At 39.5% G+C, this 25,069-nt stretch overlaps 1 protein-coding gene across 5 annotated transcripts in view; it reads left to right on the top strand.

Moving 5' to 3' along the window:
• Positions 1-25,069, top strand: part of SCML2 (Scm polycomb group protein like 2) — a 123,445-nt gene that overhangs the window by 40,174 nt on the left and 58,202 nt on the right. For all 5 annotated transcript variants that reach the window (XM_007991174.3, XM_007991177.3, XM_007991178.3 and 2 more), the window contains exon 7: positions 10,499-10,742. In XM_007991174.3, coding sequence (XP_007989365.1) covers positions 10,499-10,742 — 244 coding nt within the window. The remainder of the gene's footprint in view (positions 1-10,498; positions 10,743-25,069) is intronic.

Genomic DNA, 25,069 nt, shown 5'->3' on the forward strand with positions numbered 1-25,069 from the left:
AGGGGTGGGTGGTTTCAGGATGATTTGAACACATTACATTTATCATTAGATTCTCCTAAGGAGTGCACAATGTAGATTCTTCGCACATGCAGTTCACAATAGGGTTTGCACTCCTATGAGAATCTAATGCTGCTCTTGATAGGAGACAGAGCTGAGGTGGTAATGCGAGTGATGGGGAGCAGCTGTAAATACAGATGGAGATTCGCTTGCTTGCCAGGTGTGCCACCCAGTTCCTAACAGGCCACGGACCAATACCAGTCTGGGGGGTGGGGATCCCTGTTCTAAGCTATGCTCCGCCATTAGCCTATAAACATGTTTGTATCTCTGCACCTTCACTAACATTGAATATTATCCATTTTAAATTTTTGTGAATCTTTTTTTGGAGGGGGTGGTGAAGATGAGGATAGTATCCAATTGTTTTAATTTGCATTGCACTGATTACTAGTAAAATTGTGCTTTTAAGATTTGTTTAATGGCCTTTTGTTTTTCTGTGAATTGTCTGATTATAGCCTTTGCCTGTTTTTCTGTTTTGTTTTTGAGACAGAGTCTCATTCTGTCTCCCAGGCTGGAGTGCAGTGGCGTGAACCTCAGCTCACTGCAACCTCCGCCTCCTGGTTGAAGTGATTCCCATGCCTCAGCCTCCCGAGTAGCTGGGATTACAGGCAGGCGCCACCACACCTGGTTAATGTTTGTGTTTTTAGTAGAGACAGGGTTTCACCATGTTGGCCAGGCTGGTCTCAAACTCTTGACCTCAGGTGATCCGCCAGCCTTGGCCTCCCAAAGTGCTGGGATTACAGGTGTGAACCACTGTGCCTGGCCCTTTGCCTGTTTTTCTGTTGGATTTCTTTTCTTCCTAGAATCATCTTAAATCCTCACTTTTCCTTGATTTTGGCCTCTGGAGGTCTACTCACTTAGCTTCGTAATTATTTATTTGTTCTGTTTCTTTCTAACCTTACCACCACTGCCCCTTGGGCAGACTGTCAGCCTAAAATAACAGAGAAAGAGGCTCTCCAAAAAAAAAGTCTATTTGGGAATGAATGGCAAGGGGTTTCAATGCAGGATATTTGTGCTGTTTTGGATCATTGGCATATCTGGTGATGGTAAGGCAAAGGGAAGCTTTTAAAGGCAAAACAAGGAAGGTTACATAAGTTGTTTTGAAGCACTTATCCTTGGCCACAAGGATCAATAATAAGAGTGGTATCTGGGGTTGAACAGTTACTGGATAGATGTCCTTGCAGGAGTATTCTTTGTGTAAAGTTGTGGTTTTCAGAGAGTCCTTGTAATAGTTTTTATCATAGGCGTGTGTACATGAGAGCCCTTCCTCTATGGTCTTTTTTGTTAGGGTTTGGCATAAGTGACTCCATTTTGATTCTGACAACTTTTATAAGGCTTTCCTCTTGCCTGAACTGTTACGCTAGCCTTTTAACTGCCTCTAATCTTCACCCTTTCACACAACCGCTAGAAATGTGTATCTTATACAAAAACCTTACCATGTTATTCCCCTGTTTAAAACTCTTGAAGTTCCTGGTTATACTCAGGATGAAGTATAAGTTTTTCAGTATGGCCTGTTAGGTCCTGTGTGATCAGGTTCAGGGATGCCACTCCCTGCTTTGGATGTTATGTTCTTAAATTGCTTGTAATAGCTTGTAGATACCTTGTTTATTTTTAGAGCTCTGTTTTGACTCATGTTGGTTTTCCCTGGTTAACTCCTACTTTTTAAAGATTCAAGTCAGACGTTAAATCCTCCAAGATGATATCCCTAATTCCCCTTCTCCATTCTTCTACCCTTTTTTTTTTTTTTTTGTGAGACAGTCTCCCTCTGTTGCCCAGGCTGGAGTGCAGTGGTGCAATTTCAGCTCACTGCAGCCTGCAACCTCCGCCCCCTGGGCTTAAGTGATTCTCCTGCCTCAGCCTCCCAAGTAGCTGGGACTATAGGCCCCTGCTACCATGCCTGGCTAATATTTTTGTAGTTTTAGTAGAGATGGGGTTTCGCCACATGACCAGGCTGGTCTTGAACCCCCGACCTCAAATGATCCACCCATCTTGGCCTCCCAAAGTGTTGGGATTACAGGTGTGAGTCACTGTGCCCGGCCCATTCCTATACTTCTGTAGCACCTTGTACATCCCAATCTTTGTATGTGTTAGATTATATTATTATTTTTACTGTCTGTCTTCCTGGACCGTGAGTTCCTTATGAGCAGTTAGCATGTCTTTGTATTGTCAATGTCTACATTAGTTTCTGGACACATACTTGTTTGTTAAAAGAATGAAGAAAGGGTAAAAGAATACAGGAAGATAAATACTTATGGAAGGAACAGGTGGGCTTAGTTTTGGACATGTTGAGGTGTCTCTGGGAAATTTGAGTAGTGATGACTATCAGGCTGTTGAAAGTAAGTGGTTTAGAACTTAGGAACAAAGTTTGGCTTGGGCACATGGATTTGGAAAGTTTTAGCATAAATAGTAGTGATAGAAGCTTTGAGCTTAAATGAGCTAGTCCAGAGAATGTATAGAAGGAAAAGAGAGGAATGTCAAGGTGAGAGCCTTGAGAAATACCTACCTACCTTAGAGGGTAAGTAAAGGGATAGGTGCAGCTCTAGAAATGGAGAAGGAAAACTAGAATAAGCCGGTGTCATTGAATCCAGTGGGGCAGAGTTGCAAGGATTAGGGAGTGGTTAATAGTCTCAAGTACAGCTCAGAGTTACATAGTGGCTGGCCTATATCATGTACTTAAGGAAGGTCAGTTAAGAAGAAAGCTGATTTTTGACTCTTTGGTAGATAGAAAATCGTCAGTTACATTAGCAAGAGCTAAAGTCCAGGTGAAAAGTGTCCTCAGAGCTAATTTATAATTTTGGGGCAGAATATATGGAGATCATTCCTGATAGCTTCAATTTACTATTTCTATAAATAGACCTCAATGATGGGAGGATCACTTGAGTCTTGGAGGTTGAGGCTGCCATGAGCCATGCTTTCGCTACTGCATGCTAACCTTTAGCCTAGGTGACAGAGTGAGACCCTGATTTAAAACAAAACAAAACAACAACAAAAAACAAAACCTCATATTCCTATTTCTGCAAAATAGGAAACTGGCAAAGGCTGGAAGAAAATTCATACATACTGGTTAGGGAGAAAGTCAGTTAAGAAAATAACAAACATATAGTGAGGCTACATCATTTATCTCAAGGAGAATGGTTAAGGTTTGGAACAGCTGCCATATGGGATGGGAGAGGGAATGGTCTAGGGACACATGACAGTATTTTGGAGGGCTTAGCTAAGGATGAAGGGTAAAAATGTGTGTCACTACATGTAATAAGCATGTGGGAGGGACTTTGCTGCAGCAGTGCTCAGCAGCTGTATTAGTCTGTTTTCACGCTGCTGATAAAGACATGCCTAAGACTGGGGAGAAAAAGTAGTTTAATTGGACTTACAGTTCCACATGGTTGGGGAGGCCTCAGAATCATGCTGGGAGGCAAAAGGCACTTCTTACGTGGTGGCGGCAAGAGAAAATGAGGAAGAATCAAAAGCAGAAACCCCTGATAAACCCATCAGATCTTGTGGGACTTATTCACTATCATGAGAATAGCATGGGAAAGACCAGCCCCCATGATTCAATTACCTCCCCCTGGGTCCCTCCCACAACACGTGGGAATTCTGGGAGATACAATTTAAGTTGAGATTTGGTTGGGGACACAGCCAAACCATATCAGCAGCTAAGTATAAATAGGTGAAGTGGATGGTGATATTGAACTAAGGTTTGGAGATAACAGGGCAAGGACAAGGGAATAAGTTGGTTTTGGGTGCTGAGAAGAAAGTAGTGAAATGATGCTTTATAACCTGGATATGAGTGCTGCTTCACATCCTACAATGCACAGAATACACATACACACATACACACATACACACACACACACACACACACACACACACACACACACACGTGCACGCCCGTTCTGGCTGCAAACGTCATTAGTGCCAAGGCTGGGAAACCCTAACCTATATTAATCCCCTGGTGAGCTCATCTAATTTCCTGGCTTTAAATACAGTTTATATGCAGATGATTTTCAAATTTGTATTTCCACCCCAGACTGACTTACTCCCAACTCAGATTTGTATGTCCAGCTACCTACTCAACATCTCCACTTGGATGTCTGATGGACATCTCAAACTGCTCCACCTGTTAACCTCCCTATCTCAGGGAGGGGAAACTACCCTTCTAGTTGCTCAGGCTTCAAACTTTGGTAATTATTTCTTTCACACCCTACATCCGGTCCATAAGGAAATCCTATTGACTGTACCTTCAGAATACAGTGAAATTTCCATATCCTTGGGTTCTGCATCCATGGATTCAACCAACTACAGATTGAAAATATTAAAAAAAAAAAACCCAAAATACAGTAAAAAATAGTACAAGTGAAAAAGCAATATAGTAAAATAGCTATTTACATACCATTTACATTCTATTAGGCATCATAAATAATCAAAAGATTACTTAAATTATTTATAATCTAGAGATTATTTAAAATATATGGGGATATGTATATAGGCTATATGCAAATACTGTGCCATTTTATATCAGGGACTTGAGTGTCCTTGGATTTTGGTATCCTCAGTGGATCCTGGAACCAGTCCTGTGTGAATACTGAGGGACAAATGTATATCCAAAATCCACCCACTTCTTGCCATCTCTATTGTTATCACTCTGATACAAGCTGTCTTTTTCAATCTCAGTTGGATTACTACAGTAGCTTCTCACTGGTCTCTGCATTTATAACTTTACAGGCTATCATCAGCACAGAAACCAGAGTATTCCTTTTAAAATGTAAATCACGGCCGGGCATGGTGCCTCACGCCTGTAATCCCAGCACATTGGGAGGCCGAGACGGGCGGATCACTTGAGGTCAGGAGTTCAAGACCAGCCTGGCCAACGGGGTGAAACCCTGTCTCTACTAAAAATTGAAAAATTAGCTGGGCGTTGTGGTTGCACCAGCTACTCTGATGGCTGAAAAAGGAGAATTGCTTGAACCTGAGAAGTGGGGGTTGCAGTGAGCTGAGATTGCGACACTATACTCCAGTCTGGGCGACAAGAGTGAGACTCAGTCTCAAAAACAAAACAAGCAAACAAAAAACCCACATAAGTCAAAAAAAAGGGCCAGACGCGGTGACTCACACCTGTAATCCCAGCACTTTGGGAGGCCAAGGTGGGTGGATCATCTGAGGTCAGGAGTTCAAGACCAGCTCCGACATGGCAAAACCCTATCTCTACTAAAAATACAAAAATTAGCTGGACATGGTGGAACGCACCTGTAATCCCAGCTACTTGGGAGACTGAGGCAGGAGAATTGCTTGAACCCAGGAGGTGGAGGTTGCAGTGAGCCGAGGTTGTGCCACTGGGCAACTCCAGCCTGGGCAACACAGTGAGACTCTGTCTCAAAAAAAAAAAAAAAAAAAAGAAAAAAAAAGAAGGAGGTAGTTAAAAGAGCATTCTTTGTTAGCCATCTTCTAGAATAGAACCATTTTTGTCTCACCATAAAAGAAAAGAGAATTCCTTGTTTATTTTAGCTATTGCTTTTGCAAATTATATTTTTGTGTTCAGGAAGTTATTAAAGAACTGGTGATGATGACAAACCAAATTCTTTAAAAGCATTTCACGTAACATAATGACCTCCAGTTCCATCCATGTTGCTGCATTGACAGGATTTCATTTTTATGGTTAAATAATTTCCCATTGTGTATATATATCACATTTTCTTTATTCACCTGTTGATGGACTCTTGGTTTTTTTGTTTTCTTTCCAACTTTTATTTTAGGTACATGGGGTACATGTGCAGGTTTGTAATGTGGATAGATTGTGTGTTGAGGGGGTTTGGGGCACAGATTATCTTATCACCCCGGTAATAAGCATAGTACCCAATAGGTAGTTTTTTGATCCTCACCCTCCTCCTACCTTCCACCCTCAAGTAGGCCCTGTTGTTTGTTGTTCACCTCTTTTGTGTCCATGTGTACTCACTGTTTAGCTCCCACTTATAAGTGAGAACATGCAGCATTTGGTTTTCTGTTCCTTTAGGATAATGGCCTCTAGCTCTCCATCTGTGTTACAGAGGACATGATCTCGTCCTTTTTTATGGCTGCGTTATATTCCATGGTATATATGTACCAAATATTCTTTATGCAGCCCACCATGGATGGACATCAAGGTTGATTCCACATCTTTGCCATTGTGAATAGTGCTGTGATGAACATGCGTGAACATGTGTCTATGGTAGAACAATTTATTTTCCTTTGGGTATATACCCAGTAATGGGATTGCTGGGTCGAATGGTAGTTCTGTTTTAAGTTCTTTGAGAAATCTCCAAACTGCTTTCCTCAGTAGCTGAACTAATTTACATTCCCAGCAGCGGTGTATAAGAATTTTTTTTTCTCTGCAACCTCACCAGGATCCGCTGTTTTTTGACTTTTTAATAATGAATGGCCATTCTGACTGGTGTGGGATGGTATCTCATTGTGGGTTCTCCCTTTTTTTTTTTTTTTGAGACGTAGTCTCATTCTTTCTCCAAGACTGGAGTGCAGTGGCCCAATTTCGGCTCACTGCATCCTCTCCTCCCGGACTCACTGTCTCTCGGGTTCAAGAGATTCTCATGCCTCAGCCTCTCGAGTAGCTGGGACTAGCCCCCAAGCCCAGATAATTTTTTGTATTTTTGGTAGAGACAGGGTTTCACCATGTTGACCAGGCTGGTCTTGAACTCCTGACCTCAGGTTATCCACCCACCTCAGCCTCCCAAAGTGAGGCTGATTACAGGCATGAGCCACCACACCTGGCCATCTCATTGTGGTTTTGATTTGCATTTCTCTAATGATTAGTGATATTGAGCATTTTTTCATATGCTTGTTAGCCACTTGTACATCTTCTTTTGAGAAGTTCTGTTCATGGGTGGACACTTTTGATTCCATATCTGGCTATTGTGAATAGTATTGCAGTAAACATGGGAGTGCAGATGTCTCTTCAATATACTGATTTCCTTTCTTTTGGATATGTACCCCCAGAAGTGAGATTGCTGGGTCATTTGGTAGTTTTATTTTTTTCTCTGCTGTCTCACCAACATTTGTTTTTTTTTGGTCTTTTTGATAATAGCCATTCTAACTGGGGTGAGATGGCATCTCATTGTGGTTTTGATTTGCATCTGTTGGCTGTTTCTGTGTCTTCTTTTGAGAAATGTCTATTCAGGTCTTTTGCCCATTTTAAAATCAGGTATTTGTTTTTGCTATTGAGTTGTTTGAGTTCCCTATATATTCTGGTTATTAATCCCTTGTGATGGATAGTTTGCCAATATTTTCTTTCTCCCTTTCTGTAGGTTGTCCTTCCCTCCCTCCCTCCCTCCCTGTCCTTCTGTCCCTCCCTCCCTCCCTCCCTTCCTTCCTGTCTTCTTTTTTTTTTGTGATAGCATCTCACTTTGTTGCCCAGGCTGGAGTGCAGTGGCACCATCTTGGCTCACTGCAACGTCCACCTCCCAGGCTCAAGCAGATCCTTCTGCCTCAGCCTCCCGAGTAGCTGGGACTACAGGTGTGCACCACCACACCCAGCTAATTTTTTTTTTTTTCTTTTGAGATGAGTCTCGCTCTGTCACCCAGGCTGGAGTGCAATGGCACCATCTTGGCTCACTGCAACCTCCGCCTCCTGGGTTCAAGCGATTCTCCTGCCTTAGCCTCCTGAGTAGCTGGGATTACAGGTGTGCATCACCACACCTGGCTAATTTTTGTATTTTTAGTAGAGACTGGGTTCCACCATGTTGGTCAGGCTGGTCTCAACCTCCTGACCTCGTGATCCACCCATCTCAGCCTCCCAAAGTTCTGGGATTACAAGCACGAGCCAATTTGTATACTTTTTGTAGAGATAGGGTTTTGCTGTGTTGCTCCGGTGGTCTCTAACTCCTGGGCTCCAATGATTTGCCCACCTTGGCATTCCGAAGTTCTGGGATTACAGGCGTGAGCCACCATGCCCAGCCTAGGTTATATATTTGAATCTTAAAATTAGTTCTATTGCATTGCTTATTCCAGTCTTTTAATTGTTTTGTTGCAGAAAATATACATTGCCATTTGAACTTAGTTTTCTTTGCTACAGAAAGTCAGTCTGTTATATGACAGTGTAAGGTCCTGGGATCCTTATGTGTGCCTTGAATGTTTTCTGCATTCTGTGAGCATCTAGCACAAGCTTGTCAACTGCTATGTTTATTTTTTGTTAAATGCAGCTCACCTCCCCACTTTTTTCTTCTCATACATAGTAACAGGCAGTTAACCTTTAGCCCTTTCATGTAACACTGCTTCTTACTTATCAGCTATTTATCAAATACTTTGACCTTTAATCATCTACCTTTTGACTTGCCGGCTTTCAGGGTGGGGTTTTTTTAAAATTTATTTTTATTTTTAATTTTAATTTTTACTTTTTTTGAGGCAGGGTCTCACTCTGTTGCCCAGGCTGGAGTACAGTGGCAAGAACACGGCTCACCGCAGCCTGGATGACTTTCGGAGCTCAAGTGATTCTTCTGCCTCAGCCCACTAAGTAGCTGGGACGACAGGTGTGCTGCCACCATGCCCAGATAATTTTCTTATTTTTTGTAGAGACAGGGTTTCGTCTTGTTGCCCAGGCTGGTGTCAAACTCCTGAGCTCAACCAATCCACCCGTCTTGGCCTCCCAAAGTGCTGAATTAGGGATTACAGGTTTGAGCCCAGGGTGGTTTTTAAGAATCGAATTAAGATATGTAATTCAGCCTGGCATGGTAGCTCACACCTGTAATCCCAGCAGTTTGAGAGGCTGAGGTGGGAGGATTGCTTTAGGCCAGGAGTTCGAGACCAGCCTGGCCAACATAGCGAGGCCTCGTCTCTATAAAAATAAAATTAAAAAAAGAATATGTAATTAAAAGGACTTTGGAAGCTAATAATTAAGGAGCTTCCAGATTGTAAGAGTGTAAAGAGTAACAATGGAAAAATACAGGGTGATGAGATGTGTTTTAAGGGGGCATTTGAAAAAGAAACCAACCTACCAGATATACTTTTTAAATTGGTGCGAGAATTAGTTGAGAGCTTTTTTACTGTTTTCGGGTGACTCCTTGGTTCTTTCATTTAAAAAATTGCTTGCTGTTGGTTATTGTGCTGGAAATAATAATATGAATACCTGTTTTTAATAATCTCTTAGTCTTGTAGAGGAATGAACACATTTCTGTAGTGATATTACAATTGAAGATGAAAGTGGCTTGGTTGGAACTGGGCCTAGGAGTGGACAGGGGTTGGTCAGGGAAGCATTCAAGGAAGCTAGGAGAACTGGGCTTTAACCTGAGTGAGTTGTCCAGGCAGATGCTGGGGTAGGGTGCTCCAAGGAGGTGACTCCGAGACAGACTGTCTAAGTTTAAAATCCAGCTCTGATTGGGAGGTTGTGGTTTTTAATTGAATTTTGGGTAAGTGAAAGGGATTAATCTAGGATAGTGGTTCTCAACCTCAAGTGCACCTTAGAATTTCCCTGATAATTAAAATATTGCTGCTTCCCAGGCCCCACCATAGACCAATTCAATTAGTATCGGTGGTAGTGTGGTCACAGGTGATTCTAATGTTCATTCAGGCAGAAAATCACCAGTCCAGGACTACTATTTTTTTGTTCTTTTTTTTTTCTCTTTTAATTTGAGCAAGTGTCAGTAGAATAGGATTACTATTTCCAGTCTTTTGGCTTAGGTGACTGGATTGCTGTGATGGTGCCATTTAGTAGGATGAAAAGCAGATTGAAAGAAAATATGTTGCTTTTAACACAACACTTGGGCTTTTTAGCAGTTCTGTTAATACTTACATGCTTTAGCCTTTTTGTGACTAATACTTTTTGAAATATTGATTTCTAGATTGGGTATTATAAATGACCCCAGACTATATGACTTTCATGTTCTTGTGTCTGTATTTTATCCTTTGAGTTTCTTTTTTTTTAAATTTTAAGTTATTCATTTTCTTTAGAATTCTTATACTTTGGATTTCTTTTAGGATATTATCTGATGTTGTTTCTTTTCTTTGGACTTATCACTTTTTGACACACCAGTTTACATATCGTTAGGTTTGTCTGACTGCCTGTTGTAAAATTTCTTGTTGATTGCTTTTCCCTGTCCACAACCACTACTACCACCAGCACTAGCTCCACCAGAGCAGGGATGTTTGATTTATTTGTTCATCAATGAATCTTAAGTTCCTGCTACATAGTAGATAATACATATTTCTTGAATGAATGAATCCAGTTGGTTTTGTTTCTTTCCAGGTTCTTGACTCTGCTCTGGAGAAAATATGAGATGTTGGAGAGCAGAGTTTCAGATCTGTGAGAACTGTTGTCTTCCTGTATTAATTGATAATTAGACGTGGAGCTTAATTTTTGGTTGCTAAGGGTTGTGAGAGAATATGCAACTTTTCACTTTGAGCACATGGGTCTTAATACATCTTAACAATGAAATCTTTTTTTTTTTTTTTAATGTTTTGATAGGAACCACCAAAGCCCCTACTAAATAATTTTAAAGTGGGGATGAAACTAGAAGCTATTGACAAAAAGAACCCATATCTCATCTGTCCTGCGACCATTGGAGATGTTAAAGGGGATGAAGTTCATATCACATTCGATGGCTGGAGTGGAGCTTTTGATTACTGGTGCAAGTATGATTCTCGAGATATTTTCCCAGTTGGGTGGTGTCGCCTGACAGGAGATGTATTACAACCCCCAGGAACTAGTGGTAAGATAATAGTTAACTACATTTTCTTTTACTTTATTGAAGTTAGATATAACTGTCGTTGGTGGCATTGTGGTTAGCATTGGTGGTACTAGGACTTCATGCCCCAACTGGTGGCAGGCAGAACAAAGCACTGTCCAGGCTAGAGAACTGGAGGTAAAGGAAAGCTATGATTAGAATTCTTGAGGTCACTGCAGCATCATAGTCTGAGTTCCAGTCCAACTGGAGAATATGGACAAAGCTAAAAGTCATATTTGGACCATTGAAGTCTTGTTGCTATAAGAAAGGGGGGTGGTATGCACTCAGCTCCTTTTATAGTTGATATTCAATGAAAAATTATGCATGATATTCCATTGTTCATATCTCAAAGATATTTTTTAAAAGGTTGGGCTTAACAACTGTTATAAACATGTCTTACATGATTTTGGTCCTGTTTTTAAGTTAAATTGACACTTTGATAGCCTTAAGTTAAATCTACAGTGAAAATTTTTGACTCTGGGGAAGCCATCATAAATTAGTATGTTATTTTAGTCATGGTTATGTTTATTAGTTATAACAGTGTTTCCTAAGCTGAGTACTATGATCTTCTAGATATTTTCTTTCAGAGAAAGAAACGTCAACATGTTGATGTTCCTTGGTGACTCTTTCAAGGGCTTAGATATGCCTAACCTGGTCTTCTATGATGGAGTAACTGCTGAGGCTTAAGTGGGGTCTAAGCATAGAACCCAATCATTAGCCTAAGTTTAATATAAACTTAGTGGGATTCAATTAGCCGGACGTGGTGGCATGTGCCTGTAATCCTAGCTACTCAGGAGGCTGAGGCAGGAGAATCACTTGAACCTGGGAGGTGGAGGTTGCAGTGAGCTGAGATCACGCCACTGCACTCCAGCCTGGGCGACAAGAACGAAACTCTGTCTCAAAAAAATAAATAAATAAAAAATAAGCTTAGTGGGATTGAATATAACATACTTTAAAAACTTACCCTACTAAGTATATTTATTTTTATGAGGAAAAAAGAAAGATAGATGTAGAAAATAAGTAGGCAAAGTGTGCAGAGGAGTGTAATGTCTAGGTAAGAGCTTGTAGCCCTATTATTCTTGCAGTGGCTGTTAGGATCATCTGTAATTTGGGACTTTAACACATTCTATTATACTACAGTACTATGTACCACAGTGTCCTTTTTATTAGGTACATCTTTAACCAGTTTCCTTTTTCTATAAGTCTAGGAAGTAGATATTAATGGTTGATTTTGTAAAATTTAGTATGATATAGATCTATGTGTATATGATATTAAGATAAATAAAACATAGTCTCTACCCTCAAGAAGTTTACCTTCTAATGGAAGAGGGATGCATGGAGGCATAGACTTGTAAAAAAGAGATAGAGTGTTAGCAATGCAAAAATAGAGATGTGTGCTAGATGTGGAGGTGGCCCAGAGACTTCCAGTCTTGGCTGGAGGGAAAGGTGGTTGCATAAAGGAAAGCATCACAAAAGGTGCATGATGTGAGTATTAGATGAGAAGCAGGAGTTTGCCAGGCAGAATGGAGATAAAGGTAGGAGGGATACATAACAAAAGTGCAAAATTCCAGTTTATCCTAAAAACTGACGAGTTCACTTTGGAACACAGTTTGGAACGTGTGGCTGAGAATGCTGTTGTCCTCCGGTATTTCTTCCCTCTTTTTTTCTTAGTATTAGAATTGGCTGCCTAACATACAGACTACATTTCCAAACTCCTGGCAGTATGGTATGGCCACGAGACTAAGTCCTGGTTGATGGAATAAAAGTATACATAGTGTGTACTTTTTCCAGAAAGTATATTATAGAGAGATGAGCATGTCCTTTCCTCTTCCTTCTTCCTGCTTTTATCCTGCTGTTATGAATGTAGTTTTGACTGGAGCTCCATCTTGGAGCATGAGATGGGGACCATATGCTAGACACTGTGCAGTGGGTGGAAAGCAGAGAGGAGCCAGAGTCCCTGAGAACTTGGTGGAGCAGAGCTTTCATACTAGCCCATATTATCTGTTTTCAGACAATTGTGAGAAATAAACTTCTATGTTATATAAGTCGCTGTTCTTTTAGGTTTTTCTATTACTGTTAGCTGAACTCAATCCTAACTGATTCAGGGTAACTTTGGGACATCCAGGTGCACATGTTCATTGGAGCTGCACATGCACATCTGGAGCCTAAAAAAGATAGATCTTGTTGAGAAAGCAGGTTTGAGAGTCACCATGTTCACTCAAACAAATATTCTTTGTGCCAAGTGGGATTATAGGTGCTTGGGATGGGAGGGTGAGCAGTTTACTTATTTTGTTGATAGCAGCAAGTGGTGGAAGTTTTGAGCGTGTTTTAATTTTGTGTATATAACAAGTAGAGGTAGAAAAGGACCATTTCAGAACCTTGTGGGTCAACATTTAAAGCAGTAATTATCACTCTTGAATTGCCTGGGGGAGCTTGTTAAAAGGCAATGCTCAGGAACTCACATCCAGGGGTTTGAATCCCTGGGTTCGGAGTCGGGCTCAGTTGTTTCCAGTACACATGGTTTGAGGCCTGAACTTTGAGAAGCACAAAAATAAGGAATAGGTAGTAGAAGTCAATCTAGGACACTGGAAAAAAGTATACATAAATGTAGGAGATCACTAGGTTGGTTTCCATGGCAACAGTAGAGAAAAGAGTTTAAGGAGAAAGTACTCAACATTATCAAAGGCAGTGTAAAAGTCAAGCAAGAGGAGAACTCGTTAGTGGTCTTAGTAAAACTATGGTTACTTGGCTTCTTTAAAAAGCTAGATTTAGATGGTATCTCATTGTGGTTTTGATTTGCGTTTCTCTGATGGCCAGTGATGATGAGCATTTTTTCATGTGTCTGTTGGCTGTATGAATGTCTTCTTTTGAGAACTATCTGTTCATATCCTTTGCCCACTTTTCAATGGGGTTGTTTGTTTTTTTCTTGTAAATTTGTTTGAGTTCTTTGTAGGTTCTGGATATTAGCCCTTTGTCAGATGAGTAGATTGCAAAAATTTTCTCCCATTCTGTAGGTTGCCTGTTCACTCTGATGGTAGTTTCTTTTGCTGTGCAGAAGCTCTTTAGTTTAATGAGATCCCATTTGTCAATTTTGGCTTTTGTTGCTGTTGCTTTTGGTGTTTTAGACATGAAGTCTTTGCCCATGCCTATGTCCTGAATGGTATTACCTAGGTTTTCTTCTAGGGTTTTTATGGTATTAGGTCTAACATTTAAGTCTCTAATCCATCTTGAATTAATTTTCGTATAAGGAGTAAGGAAAGGATCCAGTTTCAGCTTTCTACTTACGGCTAGCCAATTTTCCCAGCACCATTTATTAAATAGGGAATCCTTTCCCCATTTCTTGTTTTTCTGAGGTTTGTCAAAGATCAGATGGCTGTAGATGTGTGGTATTATTTCTGAGGACTCTGTTCTGTTCCATTGGTCTATATCTCTGTTTTGGTACCAGTACATGCTGTTTTGGTTACTGTAGCCTTGTAGTATAGTTTGAAGTCAGGTAGTGTGATGCCTCCAGCTTTGTTCTTTTGACTTAGGATTGTCTTGGCAATGCAGGGTCTTTTTTGGTTCCATATGAACTTTAAAGCAGTTTTTTCCAATTCTGTGAAGAAAGTCATTGGTAGCTTGATGGGGATGGCGTTGAATCTATAAATAACCTTGGGCAGTATGGCCATTTTCATGATATTGATTCTTCCTATCCATGAGCGTGGTATGTTCTTCCATTTGTTTGTGTCCTCTTTTATTTCACTGAGCAGTGGTTTGTAGTTCTCCTTGAAGAGGTCCTTTACATCCCTAGTAAGTTGGATTCCTAGGTATTTTATTCTCTTTGAAGCAATTGTGAATGGAAGTTCATTCATGATTTGGCTCTCTGTTTGTCTGTTACTGGTGTATAAGAATGCTTGTGATTTTTGCACATTAATTTTGTATCCTGAAACTTTGCTGAAGTTTCTTATCAGCTTAAGGAGATTTTGGGCTGAGACAATGGGGTTTTCTAAATATACAATCATGTCATCTGCAAAGAGGGACAATTTAACTTCTTCTTTTCCTAACTGAATCCCCTTGATTTCTTTCTCTTGCCTGATTACCCTAGCTAGAACTTCCAACACTATGTTGAACAGGAGTGGTGAGAGAGGGCATCCCTGTCTTGTGCCAGTTTTCAAAGGGAATTTTTCCAGTTTTTGCCCATTCAGTATGATATTGGCTGTGGGTTTGTCATAAATAGCTCTTATTATTTTGAGATATGTTCCATCAATACCGAATTTATTGAGCGTTTTTAGCATGAAGGGCTGTTGAATTTTGTCAGAGGCCTTTTCTGCATCTATTGAGATAATCATGTGGTTTTTGTCTTTGGTTCTGTTTATATGCTGGATTACGTTGATTGACTTGTGTATGTTGATCCAGCCTTGCATCCCAGGGATGAAGCCCACTTGATCATAGTGGATAAGCTTTTTGATGTGCTGCTGAATCGGGTTTGCCAGTATTTTATTGAGGATTTTTGCATCGATGTTCATCAGGGATGTTGGTCTAAAATTCTCTTTTTTTGTTGTGTCTCTGCCAGAATGGCAATCATTAAAAAGTCAGGAAACAACAGATGCTGGAGAGGATTTGGAGAAATAGGAACACTTTTACACTGTTGGTGGAACTGTAAACTAGTTCAACCATTATGGAAAACAGTATGGCAATTCCTCAAGGATCTAGAACTAGAAGTACCATATGACTCAGCCATCCCATTACTGGGTATATACCCAAAGGATTATAAATCATGCTGCTATAAAGACACATGCACACGTATGTTTATTGTGGCACTATTCACAATAGCAAAGACTTGGAATCAACCCAAATGTCCATCAGTGACAGACTGGATTAAGAAAATGTGGCACATATACACCATGGAATACTATGCAGCCATAAAAAAGGATGAGTTTGTGTCCTTTGTAGGGACATGGATGCAGCTGGAAACCATCATTCTCAGCAAACTATCGCAAGAACAGAAAACCAAACACCGCATGTTCTCACTCATAGGTGGGAACTGAACAATGAGATCACTTGGACTGGGGAAGGGGAGCATCACACACCGGGGCCTATCACGGGGAGGGGGAGCGGGGAGGGATTGCATTGGGAGTTATACCTGATGTAAATGACGAGTTGATGGGTGCTGACGAGTTGATGGGTGCAGCACGCCAACATGGCACAGGTATACATATGTAACAAACCTGCACGTTATCCACATGTACCCTAGAACTTAAAGTATAATAAAAAAATAAATAAAAATAAAAATAAAAACAAAAAATAAATAAATAAAAAGCTAGATTTAGAGAGTCGAGGAGTAAATAGGAAATGCACAGTGTTTAAAAAAAAAAAGAAAAAGAAAAAGTGGCTTCCCAATACTTTGTGAGATCTGCCTTCTCTGTCTTTACCGCAGTTGACATTCACTTTGAGTGAACTTTAGAAATCGTACCTCACTTTATGTCCCTTTACCCTCTATTATATATAATTGTCTTCAATATTGAGAACCACATTAGTGTTATAATTTTTGCTTCCGCCATCAAACATAACTTAGAAAACTCAAGAGAAGGAAAGTCTGTTGTATTTATTTATATTTTTACCCTTTAAATTGTTCTTTCTTAATTCCTGATTTTCAAGATTTCCTTATATTATCATTTTCTTCCTGTTCAGAGAACTTCTTTTAACCATGCTTTTAGGGTTGGGTGGCAACAAATTCTCTGTTTTTTGAAGACAGGGTTTTGCTGTGACACCCAGGCTGGAGTGCAGTGGTGCAGTCATGGCTCACTGCAGCTTCAACTTTCCAGATGCAAGCAATTGATCCTCTTGCTTCCCAAAGTGTTGGGATTACAGGCATGAGCCACCACGCCTGGCCTAGTTTCATTTTTTACATATGGATATCCAGTTTTCCTAGCACTGTTTATTGAAAAGGGTGTCCATTTCTCAATGTACGTTCTTGGTGCTTTTGCCAAAAATCAGTTAGCTGTAAATAGGTGGGCTTATTTCTGGGTTTTCTGTTTTGTAGGTCAATGTATTTGTTTTTATACTAATACCATGCTGTTTTGGTTACTATAGCTTTGCAATATATTTTGAAATCAGGTGGTGTGATACTTCTCTTTTTTTTGCTCAGGATTACTTTGGCTATATGGACTCTATTTGGTTTCATACAAAATTTATGATTGTTTTTTCTATTTCTGTGAAGAGTGACATTGGTATTTTGATAAAGATTGCATTGAATCTGTAGCTTGTTTTGGGTAGTGTGGTCATTTTAACAATATTAATTATTTTGATCCATAAGCATGGAATGTCTTTCCATTTGTTCATGTCCTCATTAATTTTTTTCATCAGCGTTTTGTAGTTTTTCTTGTAGAGATATTTCACCTCCTTGGTAAAAATTTCTTCCTGTTTTCTTTCTTCTTCTCTCTTTTTTTTTTGAGACTGGTTCTTGCCCTCTCGCCTGGGGTGGAGTGCAGTGGCATGATCACAGCTCACTGTAGCTTCCACCTCCTGGGCTCAAGGAATCCTCCTGCCTCAGCCTCCTGAGTAGCTGGGACTACAGGCATGTGCCACCTTGCCCAGATCATTAAAAAAATTTTTTTTTTTTGGTAGTGACAGGGTCTCACTGTGTTGCCCAGGCTCCTGGACTCAAGTGATCCTGCTGCCTTAGTCTCCCAAAGTGTTGGGATTACAGGTGTGAGCCACCACACCCAGTGTTTTATTTCTTATGTGGTTATTATAAATGGAATTTTCTTAATTTCTTTTTCAGCTATTTCGTTATTGGTGTATAGAAACACTACTGATTTTTGTATGTTGATTTTGTATCCTGCAACTGTACTGAATTTGTTTATTAGATCTAAGAATTTTTTGGTGGAGTCCTTAGGTTTTTCTAAATACAAGATCATGTCACCTGCAAAGAGGGACAATTGAATTGTTAGAAAGTCGTGTGAGGAAGTAGCCACTTGAGCCAAAGCCAGCCTACGAGGCACAATCTGCCTTCCTTTTTTCCATTTAGATTCCTTTTATTTCTCTTGCCTAATTGCTCTGGCTAGGACTTCCAATACTAGTTGAATAGGAGTGCTGAAAGTGGGCATTCTTGACTTGTTGCAGTTTAGAGGAAAGGCTTTCAGCTTTTGTTCAGAATGATGTTAACTGTGCCTTTGTCATATATAGCCTGTATTATGTTGAGGAGTGTTCCTTCTGTGCCTAGTTTGTTGAGAGTTTTTAATCATGAAGGACATTGGATTTTATCAAATGCTTTTTCTGCATCTATTGAGATGACCATATGGTTTTTGTCCTTCATACTTTTGATATGATGTATCACATTTATTTGTGTATGTTGAACTTATCCTTGCATCCTTGGGACAAATCCTACTTGATCATGGTGTATTATGTTTGGATTCAATTTACTAGTATTTTGTTGAGGATTTTTGCATCTATTTTCATAGGGAAATTGGCCTGTAGTTTTCTTTTTTTTCCTTGTGTCCTTGTCTGGTTTTGGTATTAGGGTAATGCTGGCCTTGTAGAATGAGTTAAGGAGAATTCTCACCTCTTCAAGTGTCTGAAATAATTTGAGGAGAATTGGTGTTAGTTCTTTATAAATATGGTAGAATTTAGCAGTGAAGCCATCTGATCCCAACATCCCTAAGATTGTTGGGAGACTTTTTATTACTGATTCAGTCTCATTGCTTGTTAATTGGTCTGTCAGGGTTTTCTGTTTCTTCCTTATTCAGTCTTGATAGGTTCTGTGTGTCCAGGAATTTATGCATTTCCTCTAGGGTTTCCAATTTGTTAGTGTATAGTTGTTCATAATAGTCTCTGATGATCTTTTGTATTTCTGTGGTTTTTATTGTGATGTCTCTTTTCTTTTGGGTAGTTTTCAGCTATTGTGTTAAATAGGTTTTCTCTGCCTTTGGCCTTCTTTTCATCTTTTGAAACATCCAAAATTTGTATATTTGTTTGCTTTATGGTGTCTCATATGTCATGTAGGCTTTCTTCTTTTTTTTTTGTCTGATGGGGGCTATTTCAAAATAGGTTCAGAACTGGACCTATCTTCCAGTTCTGAGCTTCTTTTTTCCTGCTTGCTCTAATCTATTGTGAAGCTCTCAAAGGAATTTTTTATTTAATACATTGAATTCTTCATATCTAGGGTGTCTCTTTGGTTCTTTTTTATGGTATCTATTTCTCTGGCGAATTTCTCGTTCACATCTTGAATTGTTTTTCTCATTTCTTTGTATTATTTGTGTTCTCTTGTATCTCACTGAGCTTCTTTAATATCATTATTTTGAATTATTTTTCAACTATTTCTTTTTCATTGGACTCTGTTGCTGGAAAATTATTGTGTTCCTTTGGAGGTGTCACATTTCCTTTTTTTTCATATTTCTTGGGTCTTTACATTGATGTCTGCACATCTAGCATAATAGTTGCTGCTTCTAATTTTTTGGACTGACTTTTGTAGGGGAAATCTTTTTTTATCTTTTTATTATTATTATTATTATTATTATTATACTTTAAGTTCTAGGGTACATGTGCACAACGTGCAGGTTTGTTACATATGTATACATGTGCCATGTTGGTGTGCTGCACCCATCAACTCATCATTTACATTAGGTATATCTCCTAATCCTAGCCCTCCCCCTTCCCCACAATAAGCCCCGGTGTGTGATGTTCCCTGTAGGGGAAATCTTTTTTTGGAAGATGTTTATGTGTTGTTGGTTAAATAGGATACTTTAGCTTTGATTCTGAGTGCATGAAGTAGTGAAGTTTCTCTAGGAGTTACTTGGCTGTAAGCAGTGTCATTAGTGTTTGTAATTTCCTCAGTGGCTTAGGCTGCAGTTGTTGGTTGAGGCTGTGGTGAGGTTTTGCTGTGGATGAGGACGCCAGGTGGGCCAGTCCTCAGGCCCCAGTGATGACAGTAGAGGGCCGAGCATGCCTGTTCTTGGGCCCCTGGTCATCTGGTCCAAACCGGCTGATATTTGGGCTTGCAGGTGACTTGATAGGATGTCAGCAGTGGCAATGCTGCAAGGTCCTTGGTTCTCTGGGTGGTGTGTGTGGTGTAGGTGATGGCGCTAATGGTGACAGGACAACTTTTGGGCCCCAAAGCAGCATGTGTTCGGGTTAACAGTGCCTGCAACAGGCTGAGTGAGCCAGTCCTCAGGCCCCTAGTGGGTATGTGCCAGTGGATGCTGGCTGAGGTGACAGTAGCAGGCTGGCTGGCCCCATCCTCAGGCCTCCAGGAGGAGTGCGTAGCAGTGATGGTCAGGGCGGGTCAGTCCCCAGGCTCCCGGGAGGTATACTTGGGCAATGAGAGAGCAGTGCCAGCAGGCCATGCCTCAGGTCCCTGGTGGTGTATTTGGGCACTGGCTGTGGTGGGCAGGGTGGGGCAATACCCTGGACCCCCGGTGCAGTGCTTGGGTGGCAGCAGCAGTGGTGGGCAGGCAGAGCCTGTCCTCGGGGTGTGTGCAAGTGTGCCTCCGTACTGCTGCTTGGGAGAGCTGCAGCCACAGACAGGCAGTTCTCAGGCCCTGGTGGGAGCATGTGCTTTAGCCCCTGGTGGCGGCGGCTGTGGTAACAGCAGGGAAAACCAGTGTGCAAGTACACAGAGGTGGCCTTGCTGCTGGGGGTGAGGGGTAATTGCTAGGGGTGCACACTTAGGCCCCTAGTGGCAGCTGCTGTGGGCAGTGTTAGAGTCTGTTCTCAGAGTCTGTGTGAAGGAGCCCTGCTACTGTGGAGGGAGTAAGGTTGCTCTCAGTAGTAGTCCTCCCAGACAGGTGGTTCTTAGGCTTTAGGGAGCATGTGCTTTGGCTCCCTTTGTTTTGGGTGGGGGTGGGCAGCATCTCCAGTATGCTGCACCGTTTGTTCCCCAGGGTGCAGGACACTGTGTATGGTAGAGTGCTGGGGACCTTGCCACTTCGCTGGGTCTAACGGTTGTTGCGCCTCTGCAGCCCTCTGGGTGGATGTTGGGAGATGTTGGTGGGGCTCTAGGGATGTGGACATGTAGGGGTTGTTGGGCTCCAAGGCAGGATGCAGTGTGGTGGGGGCTGAGGTCTCAGAATGGCACTGTGCTACAATTGCTTAGGACTTGGGACGTGGGCTCACTTTCTAGAGCAATGATGTTGCGTGATCTCTAAGCAGGTCCTTAAGCTGTTCTCAGGGCCTGTGATGGGTTTTTCTGTGGCTAGGGCTGGCGGAGTCCATGGTGGGAATATTGGCCACTGGGGATCTCTCACTTACCCTTTCCCCTCACTGGAGATCCTCTTTGGGCGCTCAGCCAGTCTTGACCAAACTGGCCATCTTGCATCCCTCTCTTTTCATGCCTCAGGTGTTTCCTCTTACTTCGTGTTAGATTCCAGTGTTCCTTCTTAGATGAGATGCTCAGTTTGAAGATTATATGCTTAATATTTTGGTTCTTCTTTCTGGAGGAGAGGAATATTGGAAGCCTTCAGTCAGCCATCTTGAAGTGATTTACCTATTGCATGTTTTAATTGTATCTTAAGAAAATCTCATGGGCTGTTACTATTATTACTTACATAGTCAATGTTTGTTGAGATTTACCCACATATTTAGCATGTTCTTTGCTCTTTATTTATTCTTGATGTCTCAAACCTTTCATCTGGGATTACTTTTCTTCTTTCTGAGGTAGATCCTTCAGAATTTCCTTTACTGAAGGTCTGCTAGTTGCATTCTGTCTTGGTTTCTTTTCATTTGAATATGTCATTATTTCAGCTTTGTCCTCAAAAGACACTTTCTGTGATGGTAAAATACCAGGTTGACAGCCATTGTCCTTCAGCACAATGAAGACATTCTTTTGACTTTTGGTTTCCATTATTGCTGTTGAAAATATAGCTGTCAGTATTTCTCCTCTGACTGTAATCTGTCATTTTAAAATCTAGCTACTTTAATCTTTTCATGTCATCTTTGGTGTTTTACAGTGTTACCTTGGTAGTTCTGTTTGTAGGTTTTGTCGAATCTTGATGTCTTGGCAAAACCATGCATATATAAATACACTGTTCACTTTCATGGTGAGAAATTAAGGATTTCAGATGGCACAAGTAATTCAAGGTTGTAAAGCAGTTTTCTTGATAGCCTTTTGAATATTGAGTACAAATAGTTCAAACCATGTTAAAGTAGAATTTGGAAGCAGTTAAGAGTAGAAACAAATGTGTGCCCACTGCTGCCACAATCTGTTTTATAAATATTTCCAGAAGTCCCCGGAAAAACTTCGGGATTCTGGGGAAAGTATGGTTAAAAACTTGTAGTTGGCGTTCACCCAAAGATAATGCATGTGTGATTCATTTTGCTTTTTTTCAGGCATTGCTTATTAATTATGGATAGGTTAATAGTAGTTAGTACTGTACTTAGACAAAGTGAAATACTCTTTTTGCGTAGGGAAAACATTTAGGCAATACACCATTTATTTAGATGTCAGCTGTAAAATAAAAGTATGGTTTTTTTAGATATAATATGTATATTCTTGAAAGCAAAATATTTTTCTAATTATTTTTCATTCTAATTTTTAATGTAACAATTTTCTTCTAATAGAAAAAGTAAATGCTCAAAGCAAAATATTGGGAAAAGCTTTTGGATACAACTATGGCAAACAGTGTGGTATTTGGCTTCATTCTACTTTTCTTTTCTCTTACACATGTAACTTTAGAAAACACACACATACATGTTCAAATCAGTGGAGAAATGTTGAAATAAGTTATGGTATAGTTCTTTAGAATAATTATAGAATAATTTAGAATGAGAGTGTTTCTACTTATACTAAGGAAAACTCTCTAAGATATGTTAAGTGAAAAAAGTAAGTCCCCTCAAATATATACAGTGTAATACTGTTATGTCAAAACAAAATAAATTTGTATTTGTATATGTACCTTTAGAAATATGTGTGTAAATATGTAAAAAAAATCTGGAAGGCTATATATCAGATCTGTAATACTGATTATTTCTGCAAAGGATGTTGAATGGTAAAGGAAGTGGTAATGGGAACTTGCTTTTATCTGTGGCTTAAAAAAAAAAAAGAATATATTTGTATATAGCATTTGTGCTTTAAAGTAAATAAAATGACAATTTTAGTTTGAAAAGGGGTTATTGTGTATATTATTTCTTGCCTATTTTTTTCATAATCTGTCGTGACTGTATTCCCATGTAAAATATCTCTATAAATTGAATTTTATGTGTGCACTGCATTCCGATGTATGGCTGTTCCATAATTTACTTAACCTAATCTCTGTTTTGTTAAGCATTTAGAATATTTCCAGATTTGTTATTAAACTAGATGATATGATGAATACTTTTATGTATATATCTCTGTATACCTCTCTGTTTCCATAGATAACTTTCCTAGGTTAAGGGGCATGTTTTTAAGGCTGACAAGTAGTCTTTTAGAAAGGTATACCCATTTCCGCCAACCTCAGAAGTGTTTTTTTACTACTCTGGCCAACCTTGGGAATTATTTTTCTTGTTATTTTTTGCTAACTAAAAAAATATTTGTTTTTCAAAATTTCATTTCTTAGATTACTAGTGAGATTGAATCTTTTTCTTTCCATGTTTTTTGGTCATTAATATTCCTTTATAGTTTGCCTGCTAATCACGTTTTCCCATTTTTCTCTTAGCATGCTTTTTTTTTAACTGATTTGAGTGCTTCATTTATTGCTCATATCAACCCTGTGTCATAAAAGTAAATTTTTTCCAGTAGTTTGCTTTTTAATGTTAAAGTTTTTTTTAACTTAGAGAAATATTATTTATTGACTTGAATATTAAATACTTTAAATGCCTTAGAGTTAAATAATTTCAAAAGGCACACATAATATTAAATTAATTGAATTTCATAAATTAAAAAAATCTATTTTTATTTTGAATTTTTCTTTTTAAACACATCATTCAAATGACAATACTTTGAATATTTCTGAAAAACACTGGAAATGTTTGCTCTCAACCTTTATATAACAGCTTTTCCAAAATATTTTAAGAGTTGTAGCATTTAAAACCTTATAATTAATAACTAAAGAAATACATTTGGATAATGTAAGCTTGCGGTGAGCCGAGATTGTGCCACTGCACTCCAGCCTGGGCGACAGAGCGAGACTCCGTCTCAAAAAAAAAAAAAAATGTAACGAGGCATCTATGAATGCTCCTTGATATGACTTTACATTAAATAAATGTTTATTTAAGCTTTGCTGGTTTCCTTTTCAAGGATAATAATAAAGTTTAATTTAAAACTTTTTCTAACAATTTTTAAAAACTGTGTAAATACTTCTGTGATCAGAAACAGCAAAAATTTGCATTAGGCTTATTAATGGTAGAAAAAAATCACTGAGAAACTTACTTGGATAGAAAATTCAGCAAGCTGTATGGCTTTTTCCCTCTTGTTTATTTAGGTTTTCTTTTCTTAGCTCTTGTTATGACCCTACAATCTTTCAAAGCCCTTAGCTTCTGGTTGGTGCTGTCACAGCTCATCAGATTTACTCATGAGACCCGTGCAGAGTGTCTGGTGAAAAAGAGGAAAGGAACATATGTGCTGCTGTGTCCTTGGCAACTTGCAGAAGAAGGCTGAATCATGTAAATGAAAACGAGGCCCATTGTAGATTTTCTTCTTGCAAGTTTATTTGATCTTGCCGTTTTCTGTTTTCATCTTGCTCCCCGCTCTTCTGTATCTTATATTTTAGTTCTCTCTAAAAAATGATAGAAATTTAGAAATTCCCTGTAAGCTACCGTTTTTTCCCTATATTGCCATCCCCGTGTCTCCCGTGCATATATACTTATAGGAGTTTATAGCCAGTCATTTCATTAAAGTCCAAATATTTAATACATGAAAGAGCAAGACAGGATAATCCAGCAACTTAGAATCAAAACTAGGACTACCCTGTTTTGAAGGCTATGTGAAAATTTTTAAAAAAAATCTTTTATTTTTCCTGTCTTTTTTGGGGAAAGTTTGTAAACCCATTACTATTTTGTCTCTATAATTTTATTTATTAATATAATAAATAAATACAGATTATTAGTCTTTTGAGAAATTAGTCTTTTGAAAAACTAAGAAGTAGAAGATTCTTTTAAAAGTTTGCCCCCAGTATTGTTTTCATCATTATGGGATGTTCAAAGTTTTTAACTTTAGCTTCAGATTTATGTATCATTGATTGTAACTTAATGACCTACACTGGTCTGAAGTGTCATCTTGTAGCCTAATTCTTTAAGCAATTGTGACCTTACAGACTAGGAAGGAGGGCAAGCAGCAAACTTCCAGATGCCGAGTATAAGGTTGCAGGATCCCAAGGGTATAGAGGAATTCTGGTCCAAAGGGAACCATGGAGGAGGGG

This window comes from Chlorocebus sabaeus, chromosome X (assembly GCF_047675955.1).
Source record: "Chlorocebus sabaeus isolate Y175 chromosome X, mChlSab1.0.hap1, whole genome shotgun sequence".
NCBI lineage: Eukaryota > Metazoa > Chordata > Mammalia > Primates > Cercopithecidae > Chlorocebus > Chlorocebus sabaeus.